This window comes from Cnephaeus nilssonii (assembly GCF_951640355.1).
Source record: "Cnephaeus nilssonii genome assembly, chromosome: X".
Taxonomy (NCBI): domain Eukaryota; kingdom Metazoa; phylum Chordata; class Mammalia; order Chiroptera; family Vespertilionidae; genus Cnephaeus; species Cnephaeus nilssonii.
This window is the reverse complement of record NC_137071.1, coordinates 121,624,028-121,640,129: the sequence shown is the minus strand read 5'-3', so window position 1 is coordinate 121,640,129 and position 16,102 is coordinate 121,624,028. Positions and strand designations below refer to the sequence as shown.

The 16,102-nt window shown below is 51.5% G+C and overlaps 1 protein-coding gene across 1 annotated transcript; it reads right to left on the bottom strand.

The window, feature by feature from the left end:
- Positions 1 to 344: 344 nt before the first annotated feature.
- LOC307095875 (long-wave-sensitive opsin 1) lies at positions 345 to 14,607 on the bottom strand (the record flags this gene model as incomplete). The annotated part of the gene is made up of 6 exons (XM_079765466.1): positions 345 to 455; positions 4,004 to 4,243; positions 5,643 to 5,808; positions 6,584 to 6,752; positions 10,222 to 10,518; positions 14,496 to 14,607. The coding sequence occupies 6 exons, from the start codon at positions 14,605 to 14,607 to the stop codon at positions 345 to 347; spliced, it is 1,095 nt and encodes a 364-aa protein (XP_079621592.1).
- Between the last annotated feature and the right edge of the window lie 1,495 nt (positions 14,608 to 16,102).

Below are 16,102 nucleotides of genomic sequence, written 5' to 3'. Positions count from 1 at the left end.
AGCCCCATGAGAGGTGTGTGGGTGCCCACCCAGCTCGCAGTTCCCTTTCTCACCATCCTTCCCTACCATCTGCAGACTTTGGAAAAGATTAAAGTCTCCAGAAGTACAGTGCTGCGCTCCTCTATAAACCCCTCATGCCCTCTAGTGACCCAGTGACTGAACACTCGGGGGCTCGGGGGCCCCCTCTGTGACTTTGTTGTTTCTGGCAAAGAGAAGCTACAGTTTCTTCACAGGGATGGAGAAGAAGGGATGGTGGCGGTGATGGCCAAAGCCCTGGTGAGTGGGACACGGGTGACGTTTTCTGGTAGGAGGCAGATCTCTTTGTTGTTGGGGCTGGGAGAGACTCATGCAGGTGACACCGAAGAGACAGATGAGGCCTCTGTTTTGGAGGTGCTGGAGAGTTCAGAGCTATCATCTACTTTCTTCCCAAAAAGCTGCAAGATGCAGTTTCGAAACTGGCAGGACAGAAAGTGTTATTCAGCGGAGCAGGACGGGTCAGTGCGCTATGCTAAAGGTGATGCTTAGGGCATTCGGAGGAAGGTATTCATTAAGTGTCACCCGGATGACTCAAAACCTTCTCTCCTACCATTCACAATTCTACAAAGTGAATGGAGGAAGACTCAGGTTCCTCGCACATGGGGATGGTCTATTTCTGACTATCTGGTCATCTAAGTCATCTAATTTAGAAGCTGCTGGTGACATTTGGGTCACATCGTGGCCCCCCAAAAGGTATGTTTAAGCCCTACTGCTTGGGGTCTATAAATGTGACCTTATTTGGAAATAGCCTTTGCAGATGTGATTAAGATATACATTACGCCAGGCTGGTGTGGCTCAGTGGTTGAGTGCCGACTCAGGAACCAAGAGGTCGCTGGTTCGATTCCCAGTCAGGGCACATACCCGGATTGTGGGCTCGATCCCCAATGGGGGCCGTGCCGGAGGCAACCAGTTGATGACTTCCTCTCTCATCGATGTTTCTATCTCTCTCTCCCTCTCTCTCTCTCTCTCTCTCAAAATCAATTTAAAATATATATTTTTAAAAGATATACATTACCATGAGGACAAGCTGGAGTAGAGTGGGCCCTAATGCAATGACTGGTGTCCTTGGAAGTAGAAGGGAATTTGGACACAGACACACAGGCATACAGGGAAGATGGCCATGTGAAGGTGAAGGCAGAGATCAGGGCGACTCGTCTACAAACCAAGGAATAGCAAGTACTCACCAGAAGGTAGAAGAGATTTCCCCCAGAGCCCTTAGAAGAAGCTAGCCCTGCTGATACCTTGATCTCAGACTTCTGGCCTCCAGAACTAGGAGACCATATGTTTCTGTTACTTAAAACCACCCAATCTGTGGTATTTCGTTATGGCACCCCAGGGAACTCATGCAGTGACCAAAGATGATGCCAGCTAAGGGGCCCATGCATAGATAGAGTGACCTGTCTCCAGAATGTCTGGTAAGAGGCATTTTAGTGAAAGGGAATGTGATTGTCATCTTGTTTCTATTCCATCAATTTAAAAATATATTTTTATTGATTTCAGAGAGGGAGAGAGAGAAACATCATTGATGAGAGAGAATCATGGATCAGTTGCCTCCTGCACACCCCACACTGGGGACCAAGTCCCCAACCCGGGCATGTGCCCTGACTGGGAATTGAACTGTGACCTCTTAGTTCATAGGTTGATGCTCAACCAGTGAGCCATGCGGCCTGGCTCTTTTCCATCAATTTTGAGGCCAGGTGAGGACTAGGTAAACAACAGTGTAGCCACCACCTGGTCTCTTTAGCCAAGAGAGTCTTCTGGCACCAGGAAGGCCCTGCTCTTTGCTGCTTGATCCCTAAAGAGATCTGGGCCGTATTTATTTCTCAGATTATATCTCAGATCATCACTGTGCTAACCAAAATGCTTTGAGAACACAGATCAGATGCATTTCCTATATATTCTAAGCCTATTCTTTTAAAAAATATATAATTTTATTGATCTCAGAGAAGGGAGAGGGAGAGAGAGAGAGAAACATCAGTGATGAGAGAGGATCATTGATTGGCTGCCTCCTGCACACCCCCTACTGTGGATCTAGCCCGAAACCCAGGCATGTGCCCTTGACCGGGAATCGAATCCAGGACCTTTCGGTCCGTAGGCTGATGCTCTATCCACTGAGCCAAACCAGCTAGAGCCCAAGCCTATTCTTGATTACCTCCAGCTCCCTCCAACACCAGAACTCTCAAAAAAGGAAAAACATAATCGTTGTCATTGATAACGTAAGAAATGGGCTGAACAGCAGAATCAACTCAGCTGAAGAGCTGGCAGATGAGGCTAAGAATTCATTCAACACATTCACTTAACAGCTACCTACTGAGCACCCATTCTGTGCCAGACTGTGTCCTAAGGGTTTCATCAGGCATGTCCTCATGGAGTTCCATTCCAGAAAGTTCTCTCAGAATGCAATAGGAAGGGGTAACAGTGCGAAAAGGTGAAAGAAAGTTTGAAAGCCTGGAGAGGTCCAGAAGTGTGACATCTGTCTAGGAGGGGGGGAGAATGGAAAGACTCAAGCAAAAACAGTACTTGTCAAGCTAGCCTAGGATTCCACAAACAAAAGCCAGGCCTAAAAAGAGACCAGCATGAAAGACAGAAAACAGGGATCTGGGATTGAACTGTACTCTGGGTATTGAGGTGCCAGGAATGGAACCCCGGGGAATCAATTGTGGTCCTGCTGAATATTTATTTATTTACTTTAAAAAATTTTATAATTTCAGAGAGGAAGGGAGAAGGAGAGAGAGAGAGCGAAACATCAATGATGAGGATCATCAATTGGCTGCCTCCTGCATGCCCCACATTGGGGATCGTGACTGGGAATCGAACTGTGACTTCCTGGTTCCTTAAGCATGCATTCCTTTGGAAATGTTTAAATATTCAGTAGCCCATGCTGGCTGGGCTACTGGATATTTAAACATTACCAAAAGTATGCATGCTTAAGGAACTCAAGGCCAGGCAGGAGGGGGCACAGCCATGGAGCAACTGTGAAATAGACAAGCAGAAGAAAGCCAGTTGGAAGGAATAGGCTGGGTATGGTGAAATAGGAGGTCCCTGAGGGGCAATATTTCTGACCCAAGACCTTACTGGTCACCAAAGCACATCATAGATGCACCCCAATGAAGTGGATGTGACAGATTCAAGGAAAAATAAGGCAAATTGCACTTGGAAGATGATGAGCCTCAATAGTCACCTGTATCTATCAAGAAGTCTAGGAGTCGCCCTGGCTGGTATGGCTCAGTGGATAGAGTGTTGGCCTGCGGAGTCAAGGGTCCCAGGTTCTATTCCGGTCAAGGGCATGTATCCTGGTTGCGGGCACATCTCCAGTAGGGGGTGTGCAAGAGGCAGCTGATTGATATTTCTCTCTCATCGATGTTTCTGGCTCTCTCTCCCCCTCCCTTCCTCTCTGTAAAAAAATCAATAACATATATATATATATAAAAGTCTAGGAGTCATGGGCAGTTTGCTGTGGAGGCCCAGTATGCCAGTCCATGCTGGCTGCCATCTAGGGAGACTTTGGGTGAGACCACAGTGTGTCCACCCTAAACTAACCTATAAAGCCACGAAAGCCACAGGTCAGTGCAGCCAAGAAGGGCCTCGTTTATGTCCTGGTCAGAATTAGAGTTTGAAGATGGAAAGATGAAGGTTGAGAGAAGAGTTGCGCCAATAATGGCAGGAAGTGCACACCTAAGAAAAGTGTAGCTGTGTCCAGGCAGCCCTCCGGTGTTCAAGCTCTAGGCTAGCCCTGAAGCTAACAGAAAGGAAGAGCGCCACAGTACACAGGCCCTGCAGGAAATGCCCACCTTCAGGCAGAGACAGACCATAAAAGGATCCAGAAGGAGGGCTGCCTGGGGTTGGGGTCACGTGCCGAGCCTTCTCCGGTTATTGTTCTGGAGACCAGATACTATTCCAGGTGGGAGACATGACGGGGCTCTTCCATGGTCTATTTCTAGTTTGCTGTGTTGATGGTGTGACTTACCTGCCGGTTCATAAAGACATAGATAATGGGGTTGTAGATAGTGGCACTTTTGGCAAAGTAGGCTGGCAGTGCAGCCGCCAGAGGGTGGAAGGCGTAGCCAGGGTGGGCAGCAGCGAAGCAGGCAAAGAAAGTGTAGGGCCCCCAGCAGAGGCAGTATGCCAGGATCATCACCACCACCATGCGCGTCACCTCCTTCTCTGCCTTCTGGGTGGACTCGGATTCTTTCTGCTGCTTCGCCACCTGGGGGAGACAGAGGGTCGTGCCAAGGGACAGTGAGTAGGAGACTTCCTCAGGGCTCTGAATCTGAAGGGACTTCGTGTTCCTGGCGGGCTAAGGATGGGGAGTCATGGGGAGAAGGAGATGGGCCCACCCATTACAGCACCTCGCCAGCCAAAAGCCAGCTCCCACCTGAGTGAGTGCACGCCTGGCCTACAGCTCTCTGGAGGGTGGCCTCACAAGAGCTGTGCAAGCTTTGAGGCAGCACGCAGCTGAACCTGGCTGAGATGGCCCCGAGCTGGGGCCTTCCAAACCCTTGGCTTAGCTTGGGAGTTTGGGCAGGAGCTAAGGGCTCTGTTCTTAGCCTCCCCTGGTCCCTTATCCCTAGCATGCTCCCTCCTGTGCTCAGATCTGAGGGGTTGGGCAGGAGAAGACACAGGGGCTGGCCTCTGCCTGCTATGGGCAGGACCTGATGGCAGACAGCTGAGTGGGCACGAGGGGAAACTGTGAGGGCAGGTAACACATTCCGGAGCATGAGCTCCACAACTCAGACCTAACATGGCCCAAGCCATGGTTGGACACCTTGGGACCCAGCTAAGTTGCTCCTGATCCCTGACTGCCAACAGGGTCGGGGAAGGAAGCGGGGGGGGGGGGGGGATATCCCAGGCTGAAGGTAGTGAGATGAGGGGAGCTTATCTCGAGCCCATGATCTCCACTCTAGAAAGAGCTTATAAGCCCACGCTGATCGGATTGTGGGCACAGGCAGCTTCATATAAGAAAGGCGCTACCCCAAAGGGCCTTCTACCACCGGTGCCAAGCAGGATCCCAACAGGAACAGGTGGTACATCCAGATCCAGCTAATGGTAGCTTAGCTCACTGATAAAGGGACAACGTATGGTATTCAGGAGACCACAAGGGGAGCACAGAGCTCCCAGCACCCAGGACTCAACCTCACTCTGCTGTCTTGCTCTGATTTCCTACGGGGGCGCCCCAGTGGTAACCCAGCTGGCACAGGGGAGGAGGGGCGTGGCTGTGGACAGATCAGCATCCCAGGGAGGAGGAGGGAGGAGAGGGGCCTGGAGGGCAGATGGCACATGTGAATTCACTTCTTAGCCTGCCCCAACAGGCCAGGGGAGGGGACAAGGGCCCTCCAGTGGCATCCTTTTAACAGCACTCCTTGATTTGCAGGTTTCACTTGCGGATCTGGCTGGCTCAGGAGGAATGCAGCGCTGCTCCATTACTGGGGTGATCCCTTGCTATTCTATAAGGACAAGGACAAGGGAGCCAGGGCTATAAGTGCCAGATTCACGTCTGGTTTGGGGGCAGGGGAGCAGACCGGGTGACCCTCTGTCCGTGCCCACACATCCCTGGCCTTCATGATCCTACCAGCCAGGGGCGAAGCCAGGAGGGCACGGGGGCTTACAGCTCGGATGGCCAGCCACACTTGGAGGTAGCAGAGCACGATGACGCTGAGTGGGATGATGCAGCACGTGATCATGAGGACAATCATGTACGACTGCACCCCAGGGTACGAGCTACCGCTGAACACGTCTGGGCCGCATGAAGTCTTCAGGCCATGGGGCCAGTACCTGGATAGAAGAGACGGCAGCCTGTCCCAATGCAGGCAGGGCAACCTGCGACCCCCAGCCCAGCCATGCCACTCACGGGTAGGGTTGTTGGTTATTTGTTTTTTATTGAAATTAAATTCACGTTACATGAATGAACCATTTTTTTTTTTAGAGTGGAAGGGAGGAGGAGGAGGAGAGAGAGAGAGAGAAACATTGATGTGAGGGAGACACATCGAATTGGTTGCCTCCTGCACGGGCCCTGGGCATCGAGCCTGCAATTGAGGTACGTGCCTTTGACCGGAATCGAATCTGGGACCCTTCAGTCTGCAGGCCGACGCTCTATCCATTGAGCCAAACTGGCTAAGGTTGACCATTTTTGAGTGAGCAGTTCGGTGGCATTTAGTACTTTCATTGCCACTATCTGGTTTCAGAACATTTTCCTCACCTTGATCACATCCCCTTTTCACAGAGAGAGCGAAGCACCCTCTTGCCTTCTAAGAACCTGTGAATAACTGAGTCATTTTTCTAGGGTCAACCCGATCAGCCCATGGCCTGAAGTTGTAGGCATTTCTCCACGTGTTCCCGTGAGCAGCTCAGGCTTGGAGACCACGGGAAAGGCTTGGAGACCATGCTCCAGCAGCCAGATTCATACACTCATAAACACTGCGTGCTAGAAGGGGCCTCAGAGAGAGCTGGGCCTGTCTTCACTTTATTCGTGGGGCCGTGGAGGCCCCGAGGTCACACCCTCCCCTCTTGGTCCTAGCAAGGCGCCTTCCTGGCACCCTGGCATCCTTACCTGCTCCAACCAAAGATGGGCGGGGCTGTCCACACAGCAGACCAGACCCAGGAGAAGGTGATGCCTGCGATGGCCAGCTTGGCATCAAATCTCACGTTGCCAAAAGGCTTGCAGACCACCAGCCACCTCTCCCAGGAAATGATGGCCAGGGACCAGAGCCCAGTGATCCCTGCAGGGGAGAACAGACAGATGGCGGCTTGGAGCCTCCTACATCACTCCTTCCACCCGGACCAGCCGACAGCTTTCCAGATGAAGAGGCGCTCCCCAAGCACCTGCGAACCCTCATTCTCCAAAGAGTGTTGTCAGGTCCAGGGGGCACTGGGTCTCTTGGTCAATTCCTTTTTTTAAAAAAATATTTTTTATTGATTTTTGAGAGGAAAGGAGAGAGATAGAAACATCAATGATGAGAGAATCATTGATTGGCTGCCTCCTGCACGCCCCACACAGGGGATCAAGCCGGCAATCCAGGCATGTGCCCTGACCAGGAATCGAACCGTGACCTCCAGGGTCATAGGTTGATGCTCAACCACTGAGCCACACCAGCCGGGCTTGGTCAATTTCTTTTTCTAACTCCTGTTTTCCCGTCTTCCCCCATTGGGCCTTTCCTTGCCCCCTCTGATTCGACCTTGGTCCACCTTGTTTCCCCTCTTTCTCTTAATTGGCCACCAGGCTTTCCTGTGATGCCATTGAGGTAACCACCAATGGCCGTGTACACACCAGCCCGACCCACGGACACGCTATGATCCCAGCCAAGAGCTGTGCCCCTCCTGCCAATATGCTCACGTTCCTTTAGGTGCTTGGAACCCCTTCCCTGCTATCTCCCCTCCCTCCTCCGTTTAGCAGGTGGAGACAAATGTCTTCTGTGCTGCTTAGACCCCGGAGGTCTGCGCACAGAATCCAGGTGTCCACGAACTGGGGTGGGAAAAATGACATCTTTGTTTCTCCTGACCTCTAACTGACACTGGCATTTCCTTCTGTTATGAGTGTGACAGTATTAGCAGTGCCCATGACTCGGTCACTTTACAGAGGTGGCAGACATTTCTCAATATCACTACGTTTATTACCACTTTGAAATTTCTTTTTTTTTTTTAAATCCTCACATGAGGATATTTTCCCATTGATTTTTTAAAATGTATATTTTTATTGATTTCAGAGAGGAAGGGAGCGGGAGAGAGAGATAGAAACATCAAGGATGAGAGAGAATCATTGATTGGCTGTCTCCTGCAAGCCCCTCACTGGGGATCGAGCCCACAACCCGGGCATGTGCCCTTGACCGGAATTGAACCTGGGACCTTTCCGTTTGCATGCCGACGCTCTATCCACTGAGCCAAACCAGCTAGGGCTTTCCATTGATTTTTAGGCAGAGTGGAAAGGAGGGGGAGAGAGAGAGAGAGAGAAGAGAGAGAGAGAGAGAGAGAGAGAGAGAGAGAGAGAGAGACATTGATATGAGAGAGACACATTGATCGGTTGCCTCCCACATGCACCCTGACCAGGGCCGGGGATCGAACCTGCAACTGAGGTACGTACCCTTGACCAGAATCAAAGCCAGGACCCTTCCATCCACAGGCCGATGCTCTATCCAGTGAGCCAAACCGGCTGGGCACCACTTTGAAATTTCAATGACTGTCAGGCCAGGTCCAGTTATTTGATACTTTAATAAAAAATGGTGTCACTAATATTCTAGAAAATAATCAATACTATTTATTTAATTACTAGAGGCCCGATGCACAAAATTTGTGCAAGAGTAGGCCTTCCTTCCCCCGGCTGCCTACACCGGCTTCCCTCTGGCACCCGGGACCTGGGCTTCTCTTGCAGCCCCAGCTTCATCTGGAAGGTCATCCGGAAGGATGTCCTGTCTAATTAGCATATCACGCTTTTATTATTATAGATAATCCTATCTAATAATAGAGTAACATGTAAATTACCATCACTCCGCTATGCCCACGATTGGGCGGCGGGAAGCTGGGGGGCGGGACTCAGGGTGGCCTATCCGGCCATTGAGAGGCACGGATCCGCTGCCACTGAGGGGGGCTACCCTGCTGTTGAGAGGCGCAGGGGGCGGGACTCCCGCCCCCTGTGCCTCTCAATGGCCAGATCCGCGGCCACTGAGGGGGCCTGCCGCGGACACCCAGCTGCGCCTCTCAACAGCAGGGTAGCCCCCCTCAGCGGCCGCGGACCATCAAAAGTGGGGGAGCTGGGTGCCTGTCTGCTCCGGCACCAGGCCTTTCAGAAGCCTCCGGCTCAGCGGAGGCTTCTGAAAGGCCTGGTGCACCAGCGGACAGGCACCCAGCTCCACCGCGAAAAGCGAAAGCGTGTAGGGGACCCTACACGTGCATGATTCAATCATGCACTGGGCCTCTAGTATACTATAACTTAGTATTATAATTTTAATACTAATACTTTAAATGAAGACTATGTTGCTAATTACTGTTTAATACTTTGATAACTATATTTCAGTATCATTGTAGTCCTTTGTAATCTTATGCACCTCGTGTGCATTTGCAAACATTCTTCTGAGAAGGGGTGCATATGTTTCCCCTGAGGGCCAGGGGGCGTCCATGGCACCAAAACTGGTTCAGAAGTATGGGCGTCCAGCTGGTATGGCTCAGTGGTTGAGCATCAACCTATGATCCAAGAGGTCATGGTTTGATTCCCGGGGCCTCGGTCCTCAGTGGGGGGCATGCAGGAGGCAGTCGATCAATGATTATCTCTCATTATGGATGTTTCTCTCTCTCTCTCTCCCTCTCCCTTCCTCTCTGAAATCAATAAAAATAAATAAATCAATAATTTTAAAAAGTTTCAGCTCCTCCAGGACACGGTCCTCTGAGAGGACCGATGGCACTGTGTAGTCACTATCTGGGGTAGGGGCCCCCCTTCACAGGACTTGGGAGCACCTTGGGGCTGGAACCCTGTGTGCCACATCCTATACGCCCGGTGCCCACCACAAAGCCCAGCACACGGGTACTTCTCAGCCAATGTTGACCTGAATAGAGCCACAGCCCACAGAGACATTAGTGATGGGGATGGGGAAAGAGATCTGGGAATTGCTTCTTTCCCTGGACAAAGCCAACACCGGTGAGCTGAAAGGGAACACGGCCCTGATGGTGGGAGTTCTGTTCGGGGTGCCCACAGCCCTCCCCTCCCACATTGTTCTGAGGTCGTCTGACTCTATAGCTGTCTCCTCACAGCTGCATGGCCCCGAAGTGGCTGTCCAAAGGCAGAACCTGGCCAGGCTGGCATGGCTCAAGGTGGTTGAGCGTAGACATATGAACCAGAAGGTCACGGTTCAATTCCTGGTCAGGGCATGTGCCTGGGTGGCAGGCTCAATCCCCAGTATGGGGAGTGTAGGAGGCAGCCAATCAATGATTCTCTCTCTCTCCCTCTCCTTTCCTCCCTGAAATCAATAAAAATATATATATATATTTTAAAAAAAACAGGCAGAACCTATCTCAGAGTAGGCACTTGGGGTGTGTTGGATTGCACAAGCCGCCCCTCCACCCCTAAATGATGGCCCAGGCCCGCTTTTTCTTGCACGTCTGTCTTCCTTCAAACATGTGCATTGCAGGCACACGTGGAATATGTCTTTTATGCACAGCAGGCTGGGTCTTCTCCTGAGCCTGGGCCCTCAGCTGGCTTACCGCACAGGGAGACTGTGTAGCCCTCCACAACGCACAGAGGGTGGCCCAGCACAAAGTAGCCATAGATCTGGTTCACGACGCTGATGGTGCTGGCGATGATGGTCTCTGCCAGGTCAGCCACAGCCAAGTTCACCAGGATCCAGTTTAGAGGGTGGCGCAGCTTCTTGAACCTCATGGTGGCCACCAGCACGAGCCCATTAGTGAAGACAGACGCAATGACCACGAAGATCATCCAGGCACTGGTGAGGTGGTACACCCATCTGGGGGCGATGTGGTAATTGGGGCCTTCAAAGGGGCCTGGAGGCAGGAGGGACAGAGTAGGTAGTGGCGTCATCTGCCTGTACGGCTATACCCTTCCTTACTCTCCCCACCAAGACAGAGCCTCCTGTCAATGCTCCCGCTCTCCTACCTGCTGCCTTTGCAGCTGCCTCTCTCTCTAGCTTTGTACATCTGCAAACAACCTGCCCTCAATCCCGTCTCTCAGGCCAGAGGACCTGGCTCGCTGGACAGCTGCACAGGCATCTTTGAACTTGACAAAGTGAAACTCCTCATCATCTCTGCTGGGTATCTCTCCCTCTTCTGATTCACCACCCCCAGGACACTGGGCCAGCCCCCTGTAGTGCCATTGGCAGGCTGGTGCTCCCCTGAGCCCCCACACCCCCTATACTGTCTTCCTTGCGCACTTCACGTCTTTCTGTTGTTGGATCTTCTTTTTGAAAAAAATATCTTTTTAAATTGATTTCAGAGAGGAAGGGAGAGGGAGAGACAGAAACATCAACGATGAGAGAGAATCATTGATTAGCTGCCTCCTGCACGCCCCACACTGGGGATGGAGCCCGCAACCCAGGCATGTGTCCTGACCAGGAATCGAACCTTGACCTCCTGGTTCATAGGTCCACGCTCAACCACTGAGCCACACCGGCCGGGCTGTTGTTGGATCATCACTCACACTCTCCCCTACACCAGGTCCTCTTCCCTTCCATGCTATGAAGCCCAGTTCCGATGCCCTTGGCTTCTGATTCCCCAGCTGAGAGTTAACTCGACCCCTTTGGGACTATCACGATGAGACTCTAAGATGTTCTAGTATACATTGGAGTTCCCCGGAAAGTACAGAGTTTCAGTGTGAGAATAGCAACTGGAACTGTGAGGTGTTTGAAATACTCCAGCTTGCAAGCAAATGCAAGGGGCTGAGGCAGTTTCAAAATGAAACAGACTGAGTGTCCTTCCCAGACAACCCATGGAGACCAGATTGGGAGGGCAGGGATAAGAGGGACAGGGCAGGAACAAGGGCCTTGCATGGTGGCAGAGAGACTGGGGCACTCTGAATGTGGGAGGCCAGGAAGGAGTGGCCTCTAGCAGTGCAACCCTGCTCCTCCCTCCTGAAAACTCTGGGACTCATTTCGTGAAGAAATGAGCACGAGAAGGTATTCTAAAAAATACCGGAAGGGAGCCCGGCCAGCGTGGCTCAGTGCTTGAGCATCGACCTATGAGATCAACCTTAATTGGCTTCACTGGGGAACCAAGTCATTATTTTGAAATAAGAGAGATAAAAGGGAAGAATCAAGCATTTCTCCTGTCTTTCCCATATACTAGTACACCACGGCCCCTCCCGAGGGAACACAATAGTAGATGAGGGCATGTTTCTCTTTATCAATGTAATCCAGCTAACAGAAGAAGACAGTCAGAATGCTATTTTTGCAATCCGCAGTGGTTTAATGGGTCTGGGCATTGGGCTCAGCAGCTGCCAACACTCTGGAAAAAAGGATACCCGCCAATGGAGCAGTCTTGTCAAAACGGCTATACCCATCCTTCCTCTTCCACTTGACAAATCCAGCTGACCTCTCAGCAGACCTTCAGAGCAGCCATTTTACAGAAACATCCTGACGAATGGGGTGGGCTGAGCATGGGAAGCCACACATAGGAAGACATCAGCAGAGTCTGAGTGGGTGAGTCCAGGGACTCATTTACTTTGACAAATAAATTGCAACAAGGTCGAGGGGGAGCCTCTAAATTAAAAAAGGATATAAAGACATATCTATCAATAAAGACACGTGGGCCTTATTTGAACTCTGATTCAAGCAAACAAAGCATGTGCCCTGACCGGGAATCAAACCGCGATCTCTGGGTTCATGGTTTAACGCTCAACCACTGAGCCACGCCAGTCAGGCTATGGTTATGTTTCCTAGAGTCCTTTTCTCTTACAGATGCATACTGAAGATTTATAGAGGAAATGGTGCTATGTCTTGGATCTGCTTCCAGAAATCAGAAGAAGGGGTTAGTGGAGAGGGTTAGAGATGAAATAAGACAAATGATCGAGACCCAGGGGTTTGCTATACTTTTCTGTCTACTTTGGCAGACACTTGAATTTTGGGGGGAGGGGGTAAAATTTACAGAAAGGAATCGGGCATTGATGAAGCCCCAGAGGCCCCCATGGAGAGCATTGTTCCATCTCCATCAAGGCTATTCTGATTGATGCAAACTTCATGGTTTTCAACCAGTTTGGCCCAGGAACCCTGTTGCTGATCACTGCCCTGGCAGTCAAGAAACCTTTGGTTTGCCCTGGCCGGCTTGGTTCAGTGGATAGAGCATCAGCCTGCAGACTGAAGGGTCCAAGGTTTGATTCCAGCCAAGGGCACATGCCTGGGTTGCGGGCTCGATCCCCAGTAGGGGACATGCAGGAGGTGGCCGACCAACAATGATTCTCTCCTCACCGATGTTTCTCTCTCTCTCTCTTTCTCCCTTCCTCTCTGAAATCAATAAAGAAATATATTTTTTTTAAAAAAAGAAAGAAAGAAACCTTTGGTTTGGAGGAGGGACCTGGGGACAGGTCTAGGGCTGGAGATCACTGGTGCCCTCATCTCTTGGACTGGGTCACTCCCAGGGCGGACGGAACTCAGCTGCCTCATCGGAGTTTTCCGTTTCTTTGGGGCCTTTCTCTCTCGCCATGGGCCAGCTCTAGGAGGAAGGGCGACCCTGGGAGTGGAGCAAACTTCCCCCAGAATGTGCCGGGTAAGGTGCAGGCCCCGGACATGGACATGGAGTTGGACAAGGTGACCAATACAGCCTCTTCTGATCCGAAGGTTCTAGAAGTCACTCATCTCCACCCTCAAGCCTCCTGCTCCTGGAGTTTGCCTCCTTTTGGCTTCAGAACATGCAAAGATGAGTCAGGCCGGGTCCTTTCTCAGACTTGAATGTAATGAGTGCTCACTAGCAATACGGGGCCACGAGGAAAGAGTAATGAACTTGCATGGGAAAGGGATTCTCAAAGGGTCTGGGAAGCCTACGAGGTTTGCAAATGCATGTTTGAGCCACGCCAGCATGGCTCAGTGGTTGAATGTCAACCTGTGAACCAGGTGGTCAACGGTTCAATTCCCACTCAGGGCACATGCCCGGGTTGCAGGCTCAATCCCCAATGAGGGGCGTGCAGGAGGCAGTCGATCAATGATTCTCTCTCATCATTGATGTTTCCATGTTTCTAGCTCCCTCTCCTTCTCCTTTCTTCTCTGAAATCAATAAAAATGCTTAAAAAAAGAAAATGCATACTTGATATTCTTTTTAAAAAATCCTTATCTGAGGATATTTTTTCCATTGATTTTTAGAGAAAGTGGAAGGTGGGGAGGGGGGGTGAGAGAGAAAGAGAAACATCGATGTGAGAGAGACACATCGATTGGTTGTCTCCCACACATTCCAGGACGTGTGGGTCAGGGATAGAGCCTGCAACTGAGGTACATGCCTTTGACCGGGAATCAAACTTGAGACCCTTCTGTTCATGGGCAGACACTCTAACCACTCAGCAAAACCGGCCAGGGCTTATATCTGATATTCTTGTGTCTTTTTCTATTCAGAAAGAACCCCCCCCCCAACTTATGTCATCATAAAAGCTAAGGGAGCCCGGCCAGCATGGTTCAGTGGTTGAGCGTCGACCCATGAACCAGGAGGTCATGGTTCGATTCCCAGTCAGGGCACATGCCTGGGTTGTGGGCTCGATCCTCAGTAGGGGTTGTGCAGGAGGCAGCCGATCAATGATTTTCTCTCATCATTGATGTTTCTCTCTCTCTCTCCCTTCCTCTCTGAACTCAATAAACATATATATATAAAAGAAGCTAAAAAAATAAACTGAGAGAGAAAACCCTTTTGGCTGGCGACACTGTGCAGAAGACATTCTTGGGTTGGGTGGGTGGACTATGGCCCCCCGTGTGGCTACTTGGGCCTGGTGTCCCAGAGCGGCTGCTTCAGCCATCGGAACCCAGCCTCCACGGCACCTGCCCTCTCACCTCTGGTAGCGTTGCTGTTGGTGTAGGTGAAGATGCTCGCGAGGGTGCTGTCCTCAAAGGTGGCCTGCAGCTGCCTGCCTGCAAGCCTCTGGGGGCCCCACTGCTGGGCCATGGCTCCGGAAAGCCCTGTCCCGGGTGCCCGCCAGCCCTCGAGCTGTCTGGGGGTTACAGTGCTTTATACAAGCCTGCAGGATCAGCTGGGCCTCCTCACCTTAAAAGCCCCCAAACTCTTCACCATCTGATCTCTTAATTGGGCCCTGGACTTAGACCTCCTCCTCCCTCAGCCCTTGCCTCCTGGCTCCTTAGGCGAGCCCATGAGGGCAGCTCAGAGGGATTGGCCTGCAACCAAACTCAGAGCTCCTGGCTTTCTGAGACGGCTGCAGGAGCTGCCAAGGACCTGCGCTCCTGTCCATGTGTCCTCTGTTCCGTCCTACTGTCCAACTATAGAAAGCACAAGAGACTTGGTTGAAAAGTTGTAAGGAGGACATTCGGATAAAAGGGAAGTGTGTGGAAGGCCGCCTGCCCTGTTTATCGGAATTCCGACTTAGGGGAGACTTAGCAGAGTGTCGAAGGCGGCGCCCCTAATTATTCAAACAAGTCTGTGCATGTGTAGACCCCTGGGTGTTTACTGGAATCCTTATGCTTAACCCCTGGGTGCCCTTGCCTAAAGGACAATGTAAACACATGTGTCCTCCCAAGATTACTCACCCTACTGATTGTATTAAAGATAAAAATTCCAATAAAGGCTTAACAAGGCAGGCAATTAAGGCTTCCTGGCTCCTTCAGCCAGGCCGTCCCTTAGCCTTCTCTTTCACAATGAAACTTGTCGGACTTATCTGTTCACCCGTCATTCAGGGGCTGCTGGTCAGCTCCAGCATCCAACACCCACACTTTTTAAAATATGTATTTTTTATTGACTTCAGAGAGGAAGGACAAGGAAGAGAGAGAGATAGAAACATCAATGATGAGAGAGAATCATTGATTGGCTGCCTCCTGCATGCCCCACACTGGGGATTGAGCCTGCAACCAGGGCATGTGCCCTGACCGGGAATTGTGACCTCCTGGTTCATGGGTTGACGCTCAACCACTGAGCCACGCCAGCTGGGCCCGCACCTGCTCTTGGGTCAGGTGGGCCCAAGGGTCAGGATTTTCAGCTAAGGGGAGCAGCCCAAAGCCCAAATCTCTCTTTCCCAGCTGGTTTGCCCCAGAGCCCTTGGAGGTTTCGAAAGGCTCAGGCATGGAAATGGAGCCTCCTTGAGGGTCAGGCCATCTCACTGTGCCCATGTGCATGCAAGTTGCACTGATGGAGAGGGGAGGGGCGGCCTGGGGTGGGGAGAGTCCACTGTGCATCTTGCTTTCTGCTTCCCCTCCCCTTGCTCGCCATGAACCGCAGCTCCTTCAGTTACCAGGGAGCTCATCTAGGCCGCCCCCCCCCCCCGCAGCACCTGAAGGTGCCCACAGACACTCAGACTCCCCTGCTCAAGCCTCCTTCCCCTGAGTTCATGACCTTTCCTTGCACTGCCCCTGACTACAGCCTCCCTCTAGACTTGCCTTCAAAGGTAAACCTCTCCACCGAGTGTTCCAGATGAGTCACCTCTGCTGTCCCT